Raw genomic sequence first — 15,800 nt, forward strand, 5'->3', positions numbered from 1 at the left:
ATTCTGGAGATGGTTTTATCTAATGACAATATATATTTTTTTAAATGCACAATTATTTTCTGGGATTAAGATCTGGAATCTTAGTTCTGCGACTTGCAGCTAATATCCCAATTTCTGGATAAGATTTGGCTTCCTTATTTGCTTGCTCAGTTTCAAGTGCTTTCACATAAAATGTTCTGTGGCTTAATGCTTTTGATTACTGCAATAAGGGAGGCATGAATTCAATCCTCTTAATCTGGCTTCCATCCTTTAATCAGTTTTACCAAGACTCGAGTGAGTTCTCTGAACAGCAGGCTGTTGTTCAGGAGGCAAGAACCATCCTTCCTTTAGTGCCTATACTTCAGAGAGGGTAGACAGAATTACTCTGAAGTACATGGAGGCCTTTTAGATTTCCCGTTGGTTCCATACATCCTTGGTAGGAAAAAAAAAAAAGGTAAATGGACTGGACTACTCTTTATAGGCACCTGTGATATCAGTGCATTCTGTGGAAACGCAGACGTTTAGTTAGGCACAGTGATTTCCTACTGCTGTCCTCAGAGACTGCTGAAGTGACTGTTGCTGTCTTCCCAGCCATGCCAGTTTCCTCCCTTTTTCTATGCTTGAAACCAACATTTTGATGACAACACCTATATTTGATAATTAGAATTTCATACAGTTTTATTCCCATACTGTGTCTTAAATTCTCTGAATATCCACAGTTAACATAATCTTAAATGCAGAAAGAATTATTTTGAGTTCCTTGGTTCTTAACGTTATCTACCTCTGAGGCAAACAGGTATCTTTATTACATAGTAATTATAAGTACTAATTCAAAGTCTAACAATTCCATGCTATCTTTTCAGAGCTCCCTGTAGAGACAGCTAAAGATAATCTCATTTCTCCATCACTATTCAATCACTATCTACCCTTTGCTAAATAGTTGTTAAGAAAGAAGGAGCCAAATTTATTAACTCCCTTACGAGGTCTGCCCTTCCTCATGGCTGGCTGGGCTAATCTTTTTGCTGTTTTGTAGACAAGAAACAGATTCATCTTCTTTTCTTTTCTTTTTCATGTTGTAGTCCCTTGACTCCCTCAAAGGAGCCAGCAGTGATCTGTGTTTACTCAGTGTTTCCCATATCACAGAAGATACTGTGATTGTCACATGTAATGGTCCTGAGGGCCATGGACGCTTTCCCTGCAGACTGGGAACACCTTATTTTCCCTCATAAATATGTACGTGCAGGTTTTTTGGTCATAGTGATTTAATAATGATGATGCCATAAGCCCTGTAGGTGTATGTTTATAGTCCCTTTATTAAGAAGTCTGATGTAAGAGGAACACACAACTGAAAACAGTCTTCTGACCCTCTGAACGTAAGTTCCCTTGCAAAGCTTCCTAATGTGACTGGTTTGTGTCTGCTTGAAACTGAGGTGGAATCTCCAGTTTAGTGACTGCAGTTTTCATTCCCATGGATTTTGTATTTCCAAGCCCAAATCAGAAAGTACAAGACTGTGTGAATTTCAAAATGTTCTTATTTCATGTTTGTGCCTCCAGTTATTTATGCTAGTAACTTAAAATAATTGTTGTTTGAAGCATAGCACAAAACCAGGTTATTTTAAACATCAAGTTTCCCAATGTGTGGTCAAGAAAAGGAGGTGAATGCAGTCATTCTTTGTCTTTTCATCCATGATTCCTATGTCATCCCAATAATTTCTAAACTGCTGTCTGATTTGAGAGAAATTTCATAGGGGAACAGATATTTGAAACATTGTTAAACTCCTGCATATATTATGAAAATGTATGTCTTTGCAAATGTTATGGGCAATGGAAAGGTGACAGTGTTAGTTTACATGTAAATAGATACAGGAAACCAGAGAGGAAAGGCACCTTACAGATATCCCAATTATGGGAACAGCTTTAGTTAAAACTCACAGTCAACCATGACACAAAAGCCTTGGGAGGACTAGCTTCAATTAGTTCCAGTGTTCACAAAAAAAATTTGTTTTCTCTGCAATATTTATTCCTTTCCTGGCAAGAATATTTCTCAAACTCAGTCATGGACAGTGACAGTAAATGCTGGCTAGAATTAATTTTAGTATTTAAATTTAGGGAAAAATGCATACATAAATATGAGGTGTTTAAATGCTGCTTGTGAAATTACAAGGAGATCTAATTTTGTCTGGAAAATAAGTTTTTCCTTATGATTATGTTTTAAGGTGTTTAAATTATGGCTTGCCAAAATTATGAAATATAAGAATTTATTAAAATATAACAACTTTTTAAACTTTCATGAAAACTTAATCAGGAAAAAAAACAACCCTAACTTGCAAAATTGAATTTCTGCAGGTGCAAATCTAGAGTAGGTGGTAGTAACAAATAATGGTATAACTGAAAGTATTCATAGAAATACGGGATGATTTGGGTTGGAAGGAACCTTTAAAGATCACCTAGTTCCAACCCCCGGCCATGGGCAGGGACACCTTCCACCAGACCAGGTTACTCCAAGCCCCATCCAACCTGGCCTTGAACACTGCCAGGGATGGGGCAGCCACAACCTCTCTGGGCAACCTGTCCCAGTGTAGTAAAGAATGTACTCATAGTAAAGAATTTCTTCCCTATGTCCAATCTAAACATACCCTCTTTTAGTTTAAAACCATTATCCCTTGTCCTATTATTACAGGCCCTGCTGAAAAGTTTGTCCCCATCTTCCTTATAGGCCCCCTTTAAGTACGGAAAGGCCACAGTAAGGTCTCCCCAGAGCCTTCTCTTCTCCAGGCTGAACAGCCCCAACTCTCTCAGCCTATCCTCATAGGAGAGGTGCTCCAGCCCTCTGATCATCTTCGTGGCTTTCCTCTGGACTCGCTCCAACAGATCCATGTCCTTCTTATGTAGGGGACCCCAGAGCTGAGCGCAGTACTGCACGTGGGGTCTCACAAGAACGGAGCAGAGGGGGAGAATCCCCTCCCTCGACCTGCTGGTCACGCTGCTTTTGATGCAGCCTGGGATACAGCTGGCCTTCTGGGCCACGAGGGCACTTTGTCAGCTAAACACCATCCTGATGTTTAGACTTGTTTAGGTATGCTCACATAACACAAATGCATCCAGAATGCTGTTTTCAATTTTGAATACTACATTGCTAGAATAATGCTGATAAATTAGAGAGTACTTGAGTAAGAGTAATAAACATTACTGGAATTAGTGACACTTCAAATTATTTTTTTTTTCCTGCTAAACAAGAACAGAAATATATATAACTTGGTAGAATTTCTAGCAAAGAAAGGGTATGACATCTCTAAATACCTGAAGGTTACAAACAACAATAAATAAGAACCAATATGTGTAATCTGAAAGGGGAAACAAACTGAGAGGGAAAGAGTGAAAATTGACACGTTTTCCTGTGTGTGAGATGTAGTTGGTTGTAGAAGAGTTTACCCAAGAAATTATTGGAAGCACCCTACCTAAAATGATGAAAATTGAATGGGAAAAATACTGGAAAAATTATTGTCCCTAACAGCACTGCACTGGGTAGGAAACAAGCACATCTGTGTCCTCCTGTCTTTACATTGCAAATCTTTTCTTCACTTCAGTGGGGAGTTTTGACATTATACTGAGTGAAGGATGAAATGATCAGTTTCTAGCCTTCAACAATATAAATCATCGGAGTTTCTGGACTGTTGAATATTTAATAACATTTATGTTCAAAAGTAAACAACTTCTCTGTGAATGTTAATACCTTTTTCCCACAGCATGTCTGTTCAAACATGTTAAGTAGCATAAATGGCAGTAGACAGGGCAGAATGTTGTTCACAAGGGGGAAAAATTCATCTACAAAGAAGCTCGGCTAGTAATAATAAGGTGATTATTACGCATCTGTACTTCCCGCTTGATAGCTGGGATGTACAATTCTTCCTTTAAATCTGTGAAAATTAAAACGAGTAATCTGTCATTCATGGGTTTGGAATCCTCGCATAAAATGCATTTACGCATTTGGTATCATAGCATAAAGTGCAGTGAAAATTTTGTTTTGAAATACATGGCTTATCTCTGTCTCTTGCAGTGCTAACATCACTTCTTCGAATCTCCAGTAATGTTTTGAGGCATGAAAAGCTTCTGATAGTCATTGTTGACACCTGTTATTTAGTTTAGCAAGTGAGTACTGCTTAGTATAGTGTGTATCACTGGCGGATTAAGATATGGGAACTGCCTAAGTAGCTCCTGCATTGTATGAGGTTTCTTAGTCACAGCCTTCTGTACATTGGTCTCATTACTACTGTAGATTCCCGATGTTATTTATTATTTCATTAGCATCCAATTTCCTTCTCGGATTCAGCAGTAAGGTCAACACCGTGAAAGGCCCAGACTGTCGCATTCTCCTTCCTTCCCTTTGTCACCCAGGCACAGCCGCTCATTTCTTTCATTTTTGGCACATCATAATTTAATATTTACCAGCTGTGGCTTGGTATCAAAGGAATAATTATTTCTTAATCGTTCTGCCTTCAGGGGGTTCTCTACTTGTGTCTGGGGAAAAAGGGCAGGCTTTGGTCACTGGGGGTGAGCGCTTCTGTGTTTCCTTTGTAAGGGCAGCTCTGTTGTTAAGGCAGGGCACTGTGTGTTGAATTCTAATGCCTTTGAGCGAGGGCCAGCCTGCTTCCAAGCGGGCCAGCGTGGGCGATGTTGGCTGCGATGAACAGTGCCACAGCCCGGGGGCTCCCTCGGTGTGGGGAGTTCTGGAAGTTGGCAGTGCACCGGCGAGGTGCTGTAGCCAGGGTGGAACACCTTACCTTCCTTACCTTAACTACCAGGTTACCTTTCTTAGCAGCTGGGAAGTTCAGGTACCTTTTCTTTAAATATTTATAATTTGCTGCCACAAAGTACCGTCCGTTCAAAAGCAGGTTGTTGTATCCGTGCAACAGAAGGATCTTGGCATTCGTTTTACATGCGTTTAGTGTATTTTATAAAATTAAGTTATAAAATCGATGTGTGTGTTTAATAGGTCCCGCCCTGAACTGGTAAAGGAATATGTAACAAAGGTAACTGTTAATGTATAGAACATACATTTTCAAGAAAAATTGTAGAAAATTTTCAAAGGCAGTATGTTATGATAGATACGCTAAACCCACAGGAGCTGTACCCTTAGTTCTGGTACTAAGGTTTTGATTTTAAATTAACAGTGGATTAGTTATCTGTCTCTGTCAAGACTATAATAAAGAGCTTTTGTTGCAATCCATCATAGGGCTTTTGTGTTATGCACCATACGTAGAAACTGTTAGCAGGAGGACTAGATTAATGCTGAGAGAAAAAATGTCACCAGATAAAATATAGGTCTCAAAAAGCAATTTCAAATCACATAGTATGTTATGCATTAATACATTTTTAGCCTTTGGGGAATGGAGGAAAACTTGTAATCAAAAATTAATTTGAGCATTCTTGGCTGTACCTAAATTAGAACCTAGGATACTTCCAAAATTGTTTTTAATCAAATGACCTGACAGGAGCTCACTAGGAGAAAACTAACGAGTACAGGGTAGTCTGAATAATATTTAGTAACACTGATAAGAAATTTTGCAGCTCTTTTTTCAAATCTAACATGTAATAATTTAAAAGATTTCTATTTAGAGGTAGCAGTATGTGTGTGTGCATGTATATAATGCAAATACATTGTGCATATGTTTTATATTTTTAAAATTAACTTCTTCAGAAAGCCTAATAGAAGTATGAGTGCAAGGAGTCACTTTTGATTTTTCCTTGATTAGTATCCTAACAATAAAGTGCAATGTTTTCCAAATGACTTCTCCATTAATACATGAACATGTAAGGTGAATTTAATTAATCTTTTTTCTTTTTTTTTTTTTCTTTTTTTTTGTAGTAAGGTGTCATAGAGCTTGTGCCTGTTTGGGGACAATGATTCTCATCTTTTCTGTGAACTATTCACAAGACTGATTTTGGAAGTCTTCACTGTAGTTTAGTACTGTCTTTTCCTTATTGGAGGGAAAAGAATTGGTAATTAGTATTTTGTATCTTTAAGATTTGTATTTGGATTTGAAGAATGCAATTATATTCTATTCAGTTTCTGATTGTTTACTGTTTTGTAAACTAAAAATATCACAGGTCTTGAAGGGATTGGATCATCATATATGTAACAAAAGTTTTAGTTTAAAGATACTGAGAAGTACAAATACCAATTAAGTCTGATCTAACATCTGGAAATATTCAGTGTTTTGGTTTGGGGTTGTTTTAATATACTTAGGGATTTTTTTGAATCAGAAATTTTATTCTTTGTGTGCTCTGTGGTTTTTGTTATATATATTTTGGAAGTAAGTTGTTATACCCCAGAAAGTTCACTATCTTTATTAATTTCCATTTTTGCTTAAAATACTTACTGTGAAGGAAATTTGTGAGTCTAAATGTTTCTTGCTGTAGACATGCTAAATGGTGTCACATCTAACTTTGTTCATTGAATTTTGTCTGTGAGCCAGAAATGCAACTGGCTTAGTGTCTTATTGCCCCCAGCAGTCCTACTGTTCAGAGTAGGTAGTGATGAACCTGATTTTTTAATATTTTTTTTTCTAAGAGCAATTTGATTTAAATAGTTTCTTTATTAAGTTGAACAGAAATGTTTTTACCGTTACTAGCAAGACACATCAAGTAACTGCAGTTATGGCAGCTGAACTTTTTTTGCTTTTGCTGTAGATTTCTTAAATTTGATATAAACAACTTACATTTAAAAGACACTTAGCATAGTAAGATAGAAGCTGTTGGTAGTGGGGAAGAATGAAGGAAGCAACATGGTTAAAAGAATCGATGCTTAACAAATTGACAAATCAGTAGGTACTTGTTTATATTCCAGAAAATCACAGGTGAAAACAAACGGAAAAACTTCAGTTATGTGACATCAAGCTGAGCTTAGTCTTGTAGAAAGAAACTATCTAAAAAGCCACAGTTTGTAAGCTGCTGTACTCTGAATTGTTTGTGTTTGAATTCTACTTCACTCATAGGAATTCTGCTTAACAAAAGAGATGAGATTTGCAAAATCCGCGTGCTGTTTATTTAACTCTATTGTATTTTACACCTGTATTGGGAAAAAGAAACCAATATTGAGCTGAGTACTCTCTCCTTGTATTTAGGATACCTTAGGTTTTTGCTCTGTACACACGATTGCAGTGAAATCTTTCATTAGGGCTTGAGGGGAGGAGAGGACTGTATAAATGATGGTGACTGCCTCTGTCATCTGTGTACTGGTTCAGGAGAGGCCAGTGACAGCACAAACAAAACACAGGTGGGAGGAATTCCAGACAAGTGTGTAAGGACCCTGAGGAAGCCCAAAGCTATACAGCGGGTTGTAGAGGGAGTCAAACTTTAAAAGATCTTCCCCAACAGTATTGGAAGGGCTATGGAAGCCCTGAGGGCTGGACTCACTCAGTAGAAAGTGCTGGCTGCATGCTATGGTGCTTTATTTTGTTAGATGTAGCTTGTTGACTCGACACAGATTGCAGTGTTTCACTCAGTGAAAATATGCTGTTGCCTTCTCTAAAACTTGAGGTAGCCCCTGTCCTTATGAATTGGTATGTCAGCTTTCTCCCCTGAAATGCTGCTGCTGTTTCTGTGAAAGAAGTTGTACTTGCTGCATTGATACTAAGGGTTCATATTTTGCAGCATTATCCATACTGAGAATTCTGCTGCCATCGCTGGAGTCATCTCAGCCACAGTAACGATTTAAGATTTTTTGGAAAAGCTAATTTATCACAGATAAAGGTCTTAAAAGTCAACATACAAATAATCACTCAATTTCTTCCCACCCATAACTTGCCAAAATTGCCTTCATTTTACTATATTATTTCATCATAGTTGCAACCAATATAGGGCTGAAAATAAACTTTTTTTTTCCAGTGTAAAAAATTACTGCTCTTTTTTTATTTGTTTAGCTGAATAAAGGTGAAACTTAGAAATTTTGGCAAGGAAGTAGATGTAGTTGTGACTTGTTTCTGTAATCAAACCCATAATTTTCAAATGTTTTTTCCATGTGCTTTAAAGATGAGTGTGCCTCTGCGTGTGCAGGTGTGCACTCATTCATGGGGAGAGATTGCAATCTTACAATATGCATCTGGGAGAAGATTGGCTGGATGGTAGTAGCTGAAAAGTAATTTTTTTAGCACTGTCTGTAACTATGCCTTAGAGATTGAGTAGAACTCAAGTCCTACCCATTTTTGTGACTACATTGTCTGTTTTCTGCTTATCTGACGCTACAGATGTACTGAGACGTTACAGATTGTTCTGTAATAATTGTCAGAGACAATTAAACCAATACAGAAGTCAGTCAGTATTAAATACAGAATAAAAATTACAAATGCATTTTAAATACATTTTATAATTATATAAGTTAGATTGTTTTTTACGATCTATTCATTATTATCTTGCAAATCAAATCCTTTCCTATACAGTGTTGCTGAGATAGAAATTTCAGTGGGCCATTGACGTACTAATCCATCCCTGCATAATCTTACCTTCAGTTCAGCAATAGACTATTTAGAGAATGTTTGAGACACTGTTATTGGTATTACTTCAGGAACAGTATTTTTTATATTTGTGACTACAAATAAAATATTTGATTAGTGACTGTGGTTTCATAAAAAAAAAATTATCAACTTCCTTTATATGCGCTAGAATAGGCATTGCTCCTTACGTTGACCAAATGTGTAAAAACTTTTTTGAATAGACAATCTAGTATAGGAGATCTTAAGATGTAAACAATTCACTTTACACTCCTTCTTAAACAGCAGTGATGTCAACATCACTTTCTAGTAAAATATTTTGCATTTATTTTCTTTGACACTGCTTTTTAGTTACAATAAGGTCATCTTTTCCTCGTCACTTGCAGTTAGAAAAATTTTTGAGAGCAAGTTGCAGAAGACTGAGATTTGAGGGAAGTGTTCCAAGGAGATCTTTCATTCTGTGACATGGTTCATAACAGAAAGGATTGCAAAACTGTAATTTTAACACATTTCTGTTGAATTGTCAATTTAAGATGTCAGTTGTCATCTTGTCAGTTCCAAGATGTACCTTCTAAGGGATGTTAATTGCCTTTAGAGTTTTAAAATCGTTATGTTGGCTTAGCAGTAGGTGGTAGTAGCCTAGTTTCTTGAAGGACACCATACTGTTGGTGTCTGTTTTTTCTGAAGCTTTTACCTGGTCCTTGATCTTGCAGTGAGAGCTGCAGAGAAACAAGCTGCATGAAGTCTTTGCACATTTGCCTTTTCATAGTAGAGGTGTGTATTACAAGATCTTCATCTCTGGTTTTTCTGCAACTAGTATAACATGATGTCTCGTGGTATAATTAAAAGAAAATTTGATAAGAGAATGGGCTTGTTTTGTTAACTGATAGAATTTTGATTTTACCAGATTTGTTAACACATTTGCAGATTTTTATTAGCTACTTTCATTCTGTCCCAAAGTCTGTATAGTGTAGACGCAGTTAGTACATGATTATGCAAGCAAATATAAAAACTATTGTATATTCTATTTCTGTTTCTAAGGGTGGGTGGGGGTAGTGTTAAATTGATTGTTGTGTTTCAAACTGTGGTCTGTTCTGCCAGCAGCTAGAACGTGATCAATTAAATGAGGCATATGAAAGGCATTGCTGTTGCACATTGGTAAAGAAAAATTGCAAGTATGGTAATATTAAGGCATAAAGATATGCTATAGAAATTGTTGGGATTAAATTTAACTCCATGAAAGCAAAGGCATTCAGTGCTGCATTATTGGTATATTATACCAAAATTAGAGATGAATGTCTTTCATTAATGCTAAGAAAATAACGTCAAGTTTAGTAAGGACGAAATGTAAGCTAATCAGAAGTAAACTTTCATTAAAAAAGATGTGCAATTGTGAAATTTCATTAGTCTTCTGAAAGTAAAACTGAAGTATAGTTTAATTAGCAGTTAAACTGTTGGGCAGGTTAGTTAGTTTTTCCCACCTTAATGTTGTGCTTTCATTCCTGCTTGTCTTACTGTATTTGCTAGAAAACGTGAATCATTACTATGACAACTGACATTTCAAATTTTTCACAAGCTTCTAGTAATGTAACATTTCTCCACACATCTTGCGATTCTGAAATATTTCTCCAGGAGCACATCGAAGGGAAAACGTTAGCTGTTTCCTACAGCAGTGCTCCCCAGGGCCTTCTCTGGGCGCCAGCAGCCGGGTGAAACCATCGTGGTCGGAGCCCTGGAAGCAGCACTGCTCCTGCGGTGCAGGCACAAGCAGGTTTCTCAGCTGCTGCCAGCAGTGTTTGAGAAGTACGAGACAGAGATAGAAAAGCGTCACCGGTAAGGCCCCTAATAACTGAAGAGGGCTGCGCAGCACACTACACGACTTGCCTTTTGAAAAGAAGCGTGGTCAGATCCCATTAACGCTGTTCTTCTAAAAAGATATTAATGAACTTTCATTAGTGCCATTGTTCTGCAGTTTTTCTGAGTAATAGGAATTGAAAAAGCAACTGGAGCATGTTACCTAATTCCTAAAAAATCATGTATCAAAGCATGATAGATTAATAAAAAACATTAGACAGTCATTATGTACACACATTTGTATTCTGTACTCGTACTCGCAGCGTATGTGTGGGCGATGAGGTTGTGCCAGTCATTGTGCAACTGAAGTAGCGGAGGGGTTTGTAAAGAAGATTAGAGTTGGCTTCTCGAGTGGATTCAGAGTGCTTCAAAGGATGCATAGGAAGTGAGGGAGAAGAGTTGTCAATAGTGGCTCTGCAAAAGAGATCAGATCGCATCTCCTTGTAAAGAGGAGTTTCAGTTTAAGAACACTATAGAGTAAAGCACTTCCATTTAACTCGAGTGTAAACTAGCGCTGCTTCTTAAGAATTACCTCAAAGATTTGTATGGGGCAGTAGGGAAGAGGAGATACTCGTGTTTGAGGATTGCCTTCCCTTCCCTGAGTTTTGAGCTGGGGAGCAGTGGGGCTGAGGGGAGGGAGAGCTCCGAGACCTGTGCGACAGGAGAGCTGTAAGCCTCTGAGGAGGTGTCATGTAACCTTCCAGCCTAGGGATCCTCTTAGGCACTGACAAGCTGCTTCTCCCTTCTGCCTGGCTGGGGCTATGAACGGTTTCCAGGGCTTGCTTGGGAGCAACATGGTAACAGGATTTTATGATCTTGGAATGAATTTTTCCTTTGCTGCCCGAGTGGCTTGGGTAACGTATGGTTTGGGAGCAGGGTACGTGGGGGGGTGTATTTTTTTGCTTTTAACCTAAAGGCTGTACTAGATTGTAACAATGCCTTTTTTGTTTTTTTCCTCTTTCACAGCTCTAAAGCTGCACAGTAAATATAGTGATTTCAGAATTTTTCAGGTTTCTGTTAAGAACTGCATTAGGAAAGACATCTTTTATAGGATCGAAGAAATTGTTTGGGTACAGTAAAGTTCTGTTTGCTGTTGCACACCTGTTGCTCCCGTGCTGGGATCGCTAAATACGATTGAGGAAGAATCATCAAGACCTTCTAGTGGTTGCAACAAACTGCAAAGAATATGTGGTCCGTAGTGGACAAATTACCGGAAGGTACTTTTGTTGTATATGGCATCCTGTGGCAATGAGTTCCACAATTTATTAAACATTGTGTGAAGTGCCTCTGCCTTTGTTTTAAGCATGTTTGAATATTATTATCCTTCGTTGCCTACTTGTTCTTGTTTCTGTGGGAAACTGGGCAATGCTCTCTGTTCAGGCTTTGCACAGTTTTCAAACATGATGCATAATTTGGAAGGTGTCCGTTAGATCTTCTGTTGTTTGTTTCCCTTCTGAGTCTATTCTTGTTTTAAAACTATACCTTTTACCATACTTACTGCTCCCTCTGCTACCTTTTTTGTTACACTATATCTTTGGGTAAGGACAGCCACAACTGCATTATTCAGATACTAGAAAATGGTATTTGTGAAGTTTTAGAAAGAAAAAAATGTCGAAGAGTAGATTTTCTGCAAATTCTAGAGAGGTCAAAGCAAGAAAATTTCCATTGTCTTAAATGGACTTTTATTCAGGTTCTGAGTTTTACATTTTGAGGTCCAGGGAGTTCTGGCTTAATCTCTGCTTGTGCAGCATCTTTATATGCCTGTTGGAGAAAATATTTTGGCCAATAGTGCATCTTTTCAGCTATTTTGTTAAGTGTTCTAGAGACAAATCAGACTGGTAAAGGGCAGTACACACTCAAATGCTGTTACTTAAAATCTAGCTAACGTCTGGAATTACTTTTAAGATATTTTTTTTTTATTGCTATTACGCACAGTTTTCTAAAGTATCTGTCACTTGGGCATCTGAAGCTTTATTATCTGTACGTGCTATAAATTGGACAAGTTTTTTCATGAATGATATAAAATCAAAGACGGAGAGCATTATCATCACTTAACTAACATCTTGATTATAATAAGATAAAACAAAAGAAAAAGTGCACTAGTCATCAACTGCTTTTATGCTTGGTATCTACAGATATTTTTACCTTCATAACCCAGATCTATATTAGATAGATGGAAATAAAGACTATTTAAGTTTGTTTTATATTTAGATTTTTAATTTTTCTGTAAAAAAGTTTCTTTACATATTTGTTTGGACCTCTTTTTAAAAGACTTGCCTACAGTGCTGTTTATACAACAGTATCATTAAAGCAGTAATCAAGAAAGGGCTTAACTCTGGAATTAATATTTAATTGCTTCTGTAGAACATTGCTCACATATCATTTGTTGTGTTTCTTTGACAGTGACAGAATGGTTCCTTTATTTTCTATTGGGGAACCGTGATAACGAACCTGTAGTTAAGGGTTTTTTCAGGGTCTTGTCACTGGGGGGGGAGAGGGATTGCACACTCCTAAGACGGCAGAAGCTCTGCTGGTGGGGCCTGTTTGATCTCCCTTGCTTCATGCTACACCTATGTCTTCTACCAGCAAGTATAAAGTCTCACTTTAATTATAAACACTTTGTCATTGCCTCTATCTGAGACAGTGTTCAGATTTGCACTTTTTATTTCATTTAGCTTGTATGCAGCAGCTAGCTTTTTAGTACTTGGGTATTGAGGGACTAGAAAGATTTGGGATATTCCTATACAATAAAAATAAAAATCTGTTCTTATAATGTACTCCTGCCCCATGCACACTTCCATAATTTTTACTGTTAATATTGGGAAACTAAATTACAAACTTTTAGGATCTGTATAATCTTTCCCTTAAGCAAGTGACTAGAATAATTATTTTCATTGGTTTTTATCCCTCAAAAGCAGAAAATATTTTTCATTGTTGTCTCAAGAAAATAAGGGCAGCAGACACGGTGTTAAAATGCAACAAATGAAGTCTAATCAGATCCTGGAAACAGAGGTGTTTCTCAGGTAGACTTCAGGATCCTGCCTGGGTCCCTCAGCTATGAGCTCTGGCTTCAGTGAAAGAATATACTCCCAGGAAAAGTGGCAAGGAGAAATCTAAGCAGTCTGTGAGAGGAAAATACTCCATTACAGTCATCTTTGACTCTTTTAATTCCCTATGCTATTCTAGGTCAGCAAAATTTCAGCCCTACTGCCATGGTCTTATGTTATTCTTATCCAAAAAATCTCTCCGTTTTGACCAAGTAAAGATAACCGTGGCTAAATACATACTGTAGGGAAGATGCATTCTGTGGCCCAACACGAAGCCCTAGCTGCATCCTGGGAACATTTTGAAATAAAGCTTCTAAGCAGAGGACAGGTGAAGTTGCGGCAAGCTGTCTGGTTGAGGGAATAGGACTGCAGGTTGGTTTGTGGAAAACTTGTCTGCCTTGCTGTCTGGAGAAAGTGTAATCTCTTCTGCAATGGGACATGAGACTAAGTTATACCGATACCAAGCGTGTCCATTCTCTGCGTATCAAATGGGAGGTTTGCATTGGTCAGTCAGAGTTTTACATGACAGATGATGGGGGAATTACAGAATTTTAAGGAATCCATTTTTCATGAAGAAAAGTTTTAGTAGACAGATCTTAATAAGCAGCATTAAGAAGATGAGAGGCATAACTTGCCCCCTGGGAAACTCCTTCCAATCAGTGCCGTGTGTGCAGAAAATTACAAGCCTGGAATTCACAGCCTGAGATGATTCTTATGCTGTCTGCAGAACTAGTAAAGACTCTTGATTAATTTAACATATGTGGATTTGGAAAGGTGTGGAGGGGTAGGATTTCTGAGTCGTGGAGGACTTTGCACTAGAAGTTTACTGAGGAGACTTTTGTATTTGGAAGATGTGTTCTTAGCTGAATTTATTGCCAGTAGCAGTGTAGGTGGAATGGAAACATCTTCTCTTTTCTTACCTTGATTCGGTATAATTTAGAAGCGATGTTTAGACTAGAAGGGTGACTCCTGCTAGTAGCGTGACATTACGTAATGAATGGATCATATCTGCCTTTCAGGTGGAATAAGCAACTGGTTTGACCTTGACCTCATAATAAAGGGCATTTGTTGTTGGACTTTGCCTGGCCTGAATAAGGAAGTAGTCCATAAAGAAGGAAAACATTTTTTAATGTTTTTGTACCGCAAAGATTTTCCTGTCTTTTTTTTCAGGGGGAAAAAGAAAAAAGCATGAACTGTAAAAAATTATTTGTCACTTCACTGGCATCTGAGACAGGTAAAGGTTTAAAGAGAGAGAATGAAATAGTCTTTCATTGGGCAAAGAAGAAAAGATTTATGTACTCACAGAGCAATGAATTCCATCAGTACTATGGAGGTATTTTTATCTTGTTAGGATTAGTCAATTTAACTTTAGACATAATCTGAATTTAAAATAGAATTAAACTTATAACAGCATTTTGTCTCCTTTACAGGTTTGCTGGTCCTCTGACACATTTCAGAATGCCGCTGGTAAAAAGGAACATAGACCCCAGGCACCTGTGCCACACAGCTTTGCCCCGAGGTATCAAGAATGAACTGGAATGTGTCACCAATATCTCCTTGGCAAATATAATCAGACAACTGAGTAGTCTCAGTAAGTACATTGTCCTAATAGCTGTATTTAGAACTAATATATTTTACAGACACAGTTTTTGTGGTTGAAGTAGGAACGCTTTTTCAAATTCTCAGTAGGAAATTGTGTCTGCGCCTTGAATGTACTCCTTTTGTGGCTAATGACTAGCATGGACTTCTGTGAAAGAAAGCTAGGAATTTTTCCAGCAGCACATCTTAAAACTGTTCAGCTATATAGTTCTGTTACCAGTGAAATGTGACAGAAAAAGATATCTCGTAGTTAATGAAGTCAGTAATCGCTAACCTTAGAGCAATTCTTGAGTAGGGAATATGACATAGTGAGGAACACATCACTGGTTACTTAATTCTCATAACTTAAACCTTTGGTCATGATGTGGTCATTCAGGAAAAAAAGTAGTTGCTTTTTAAAATAATAAACTCAGAAATGTAATTATTACATAGTATTTCAAACAGGTAGAGATTTTTCTTCCTTCTTCTCCCTTCTGTCAACAATTTTTCCCTCAGTGCATTTGAGGCGAGTGAATACTTCTCAGGCTCTAGAATTCTGAAGGAGTTTTTCTGGAAAGGCTGGTTTCTGGGTTGTTTTTTCTTTGCATTACAGCAACTTTAACAAGCTGTCAGATGCACCAGCATGATAGCATTTTGAATTTCCAATACTACAGGCACTTCTTAACCACTAGGACATTAGTAAGACTACCAACACATTAAATATTAAAATGTGCATGTATATACATCTACAATGTGAAAAAACTTTCAGCTCCGTCAGTACCTTACAGTCATAGGTGATGTAGCCTAATTTGTTAATTAGATTGATTTAGTTATTGGTTTGATGGTATACTGT

General features: G+C 37.5%; 1 protein-coding gene across 5 annotated transcripts in view; it reads left to right on the plus strand.

Moving 5' to 3' along the window:
• Nucleotides 1-15,800, plus strand: part of WASF1 (WASP family member 1) — a 103,442-nt gene that overhangs the window by 59,058 nt on the left and 28,584 nt on the right. Inside the window, exons 1-4 of one of the 5 annotated variants that reach the window (XM_049818261.1) lie at nucleotides 10,946-11,176; nucleotides 11,289-11,539; nucleotides 14,540-14,603; nucleotides 14,800-14,960. In XM_049818261.1, coding sequence (XP_049674218.1) covers nucleotides 14,828-14,960 — 133 coding nt within the window. In that variant the 5' untranslated portion in view covers nucleotides 10,946-11,176; nucleotides 11,289-11,539; nucleotides 14,540-14,603; nucleotides 14,800-14,827. Of the gene's footprint in view, nucleotides 1-10,945; nucleotides 11,177-11,288; nucleotides 11,540-14,539; nucleotides 14,703-14,799; nucleotides 14,961-15,800 lie in introns of those variants that run through there. The other 4 variants (XM_049818263.1, XM_049818262.1, XM_049818264.1 and 1 more) reach the window with 4 other exon arrangements.

The sequence above is a fragment of the Accipiter gentilis genome, chromosome 15 (assembly GCF_929443795.1).
Source record: "Accipiter gentilis chromosome 15, bAccGen1.1, whole genome shotgun sequence".
Classification (NCBI taxonomy): domain Eukaryota; kingdom Metazoa; phylum Chordata; class Aves; order Accipitriformes; family Accipitridae; genus Astur; species Astur gentilis.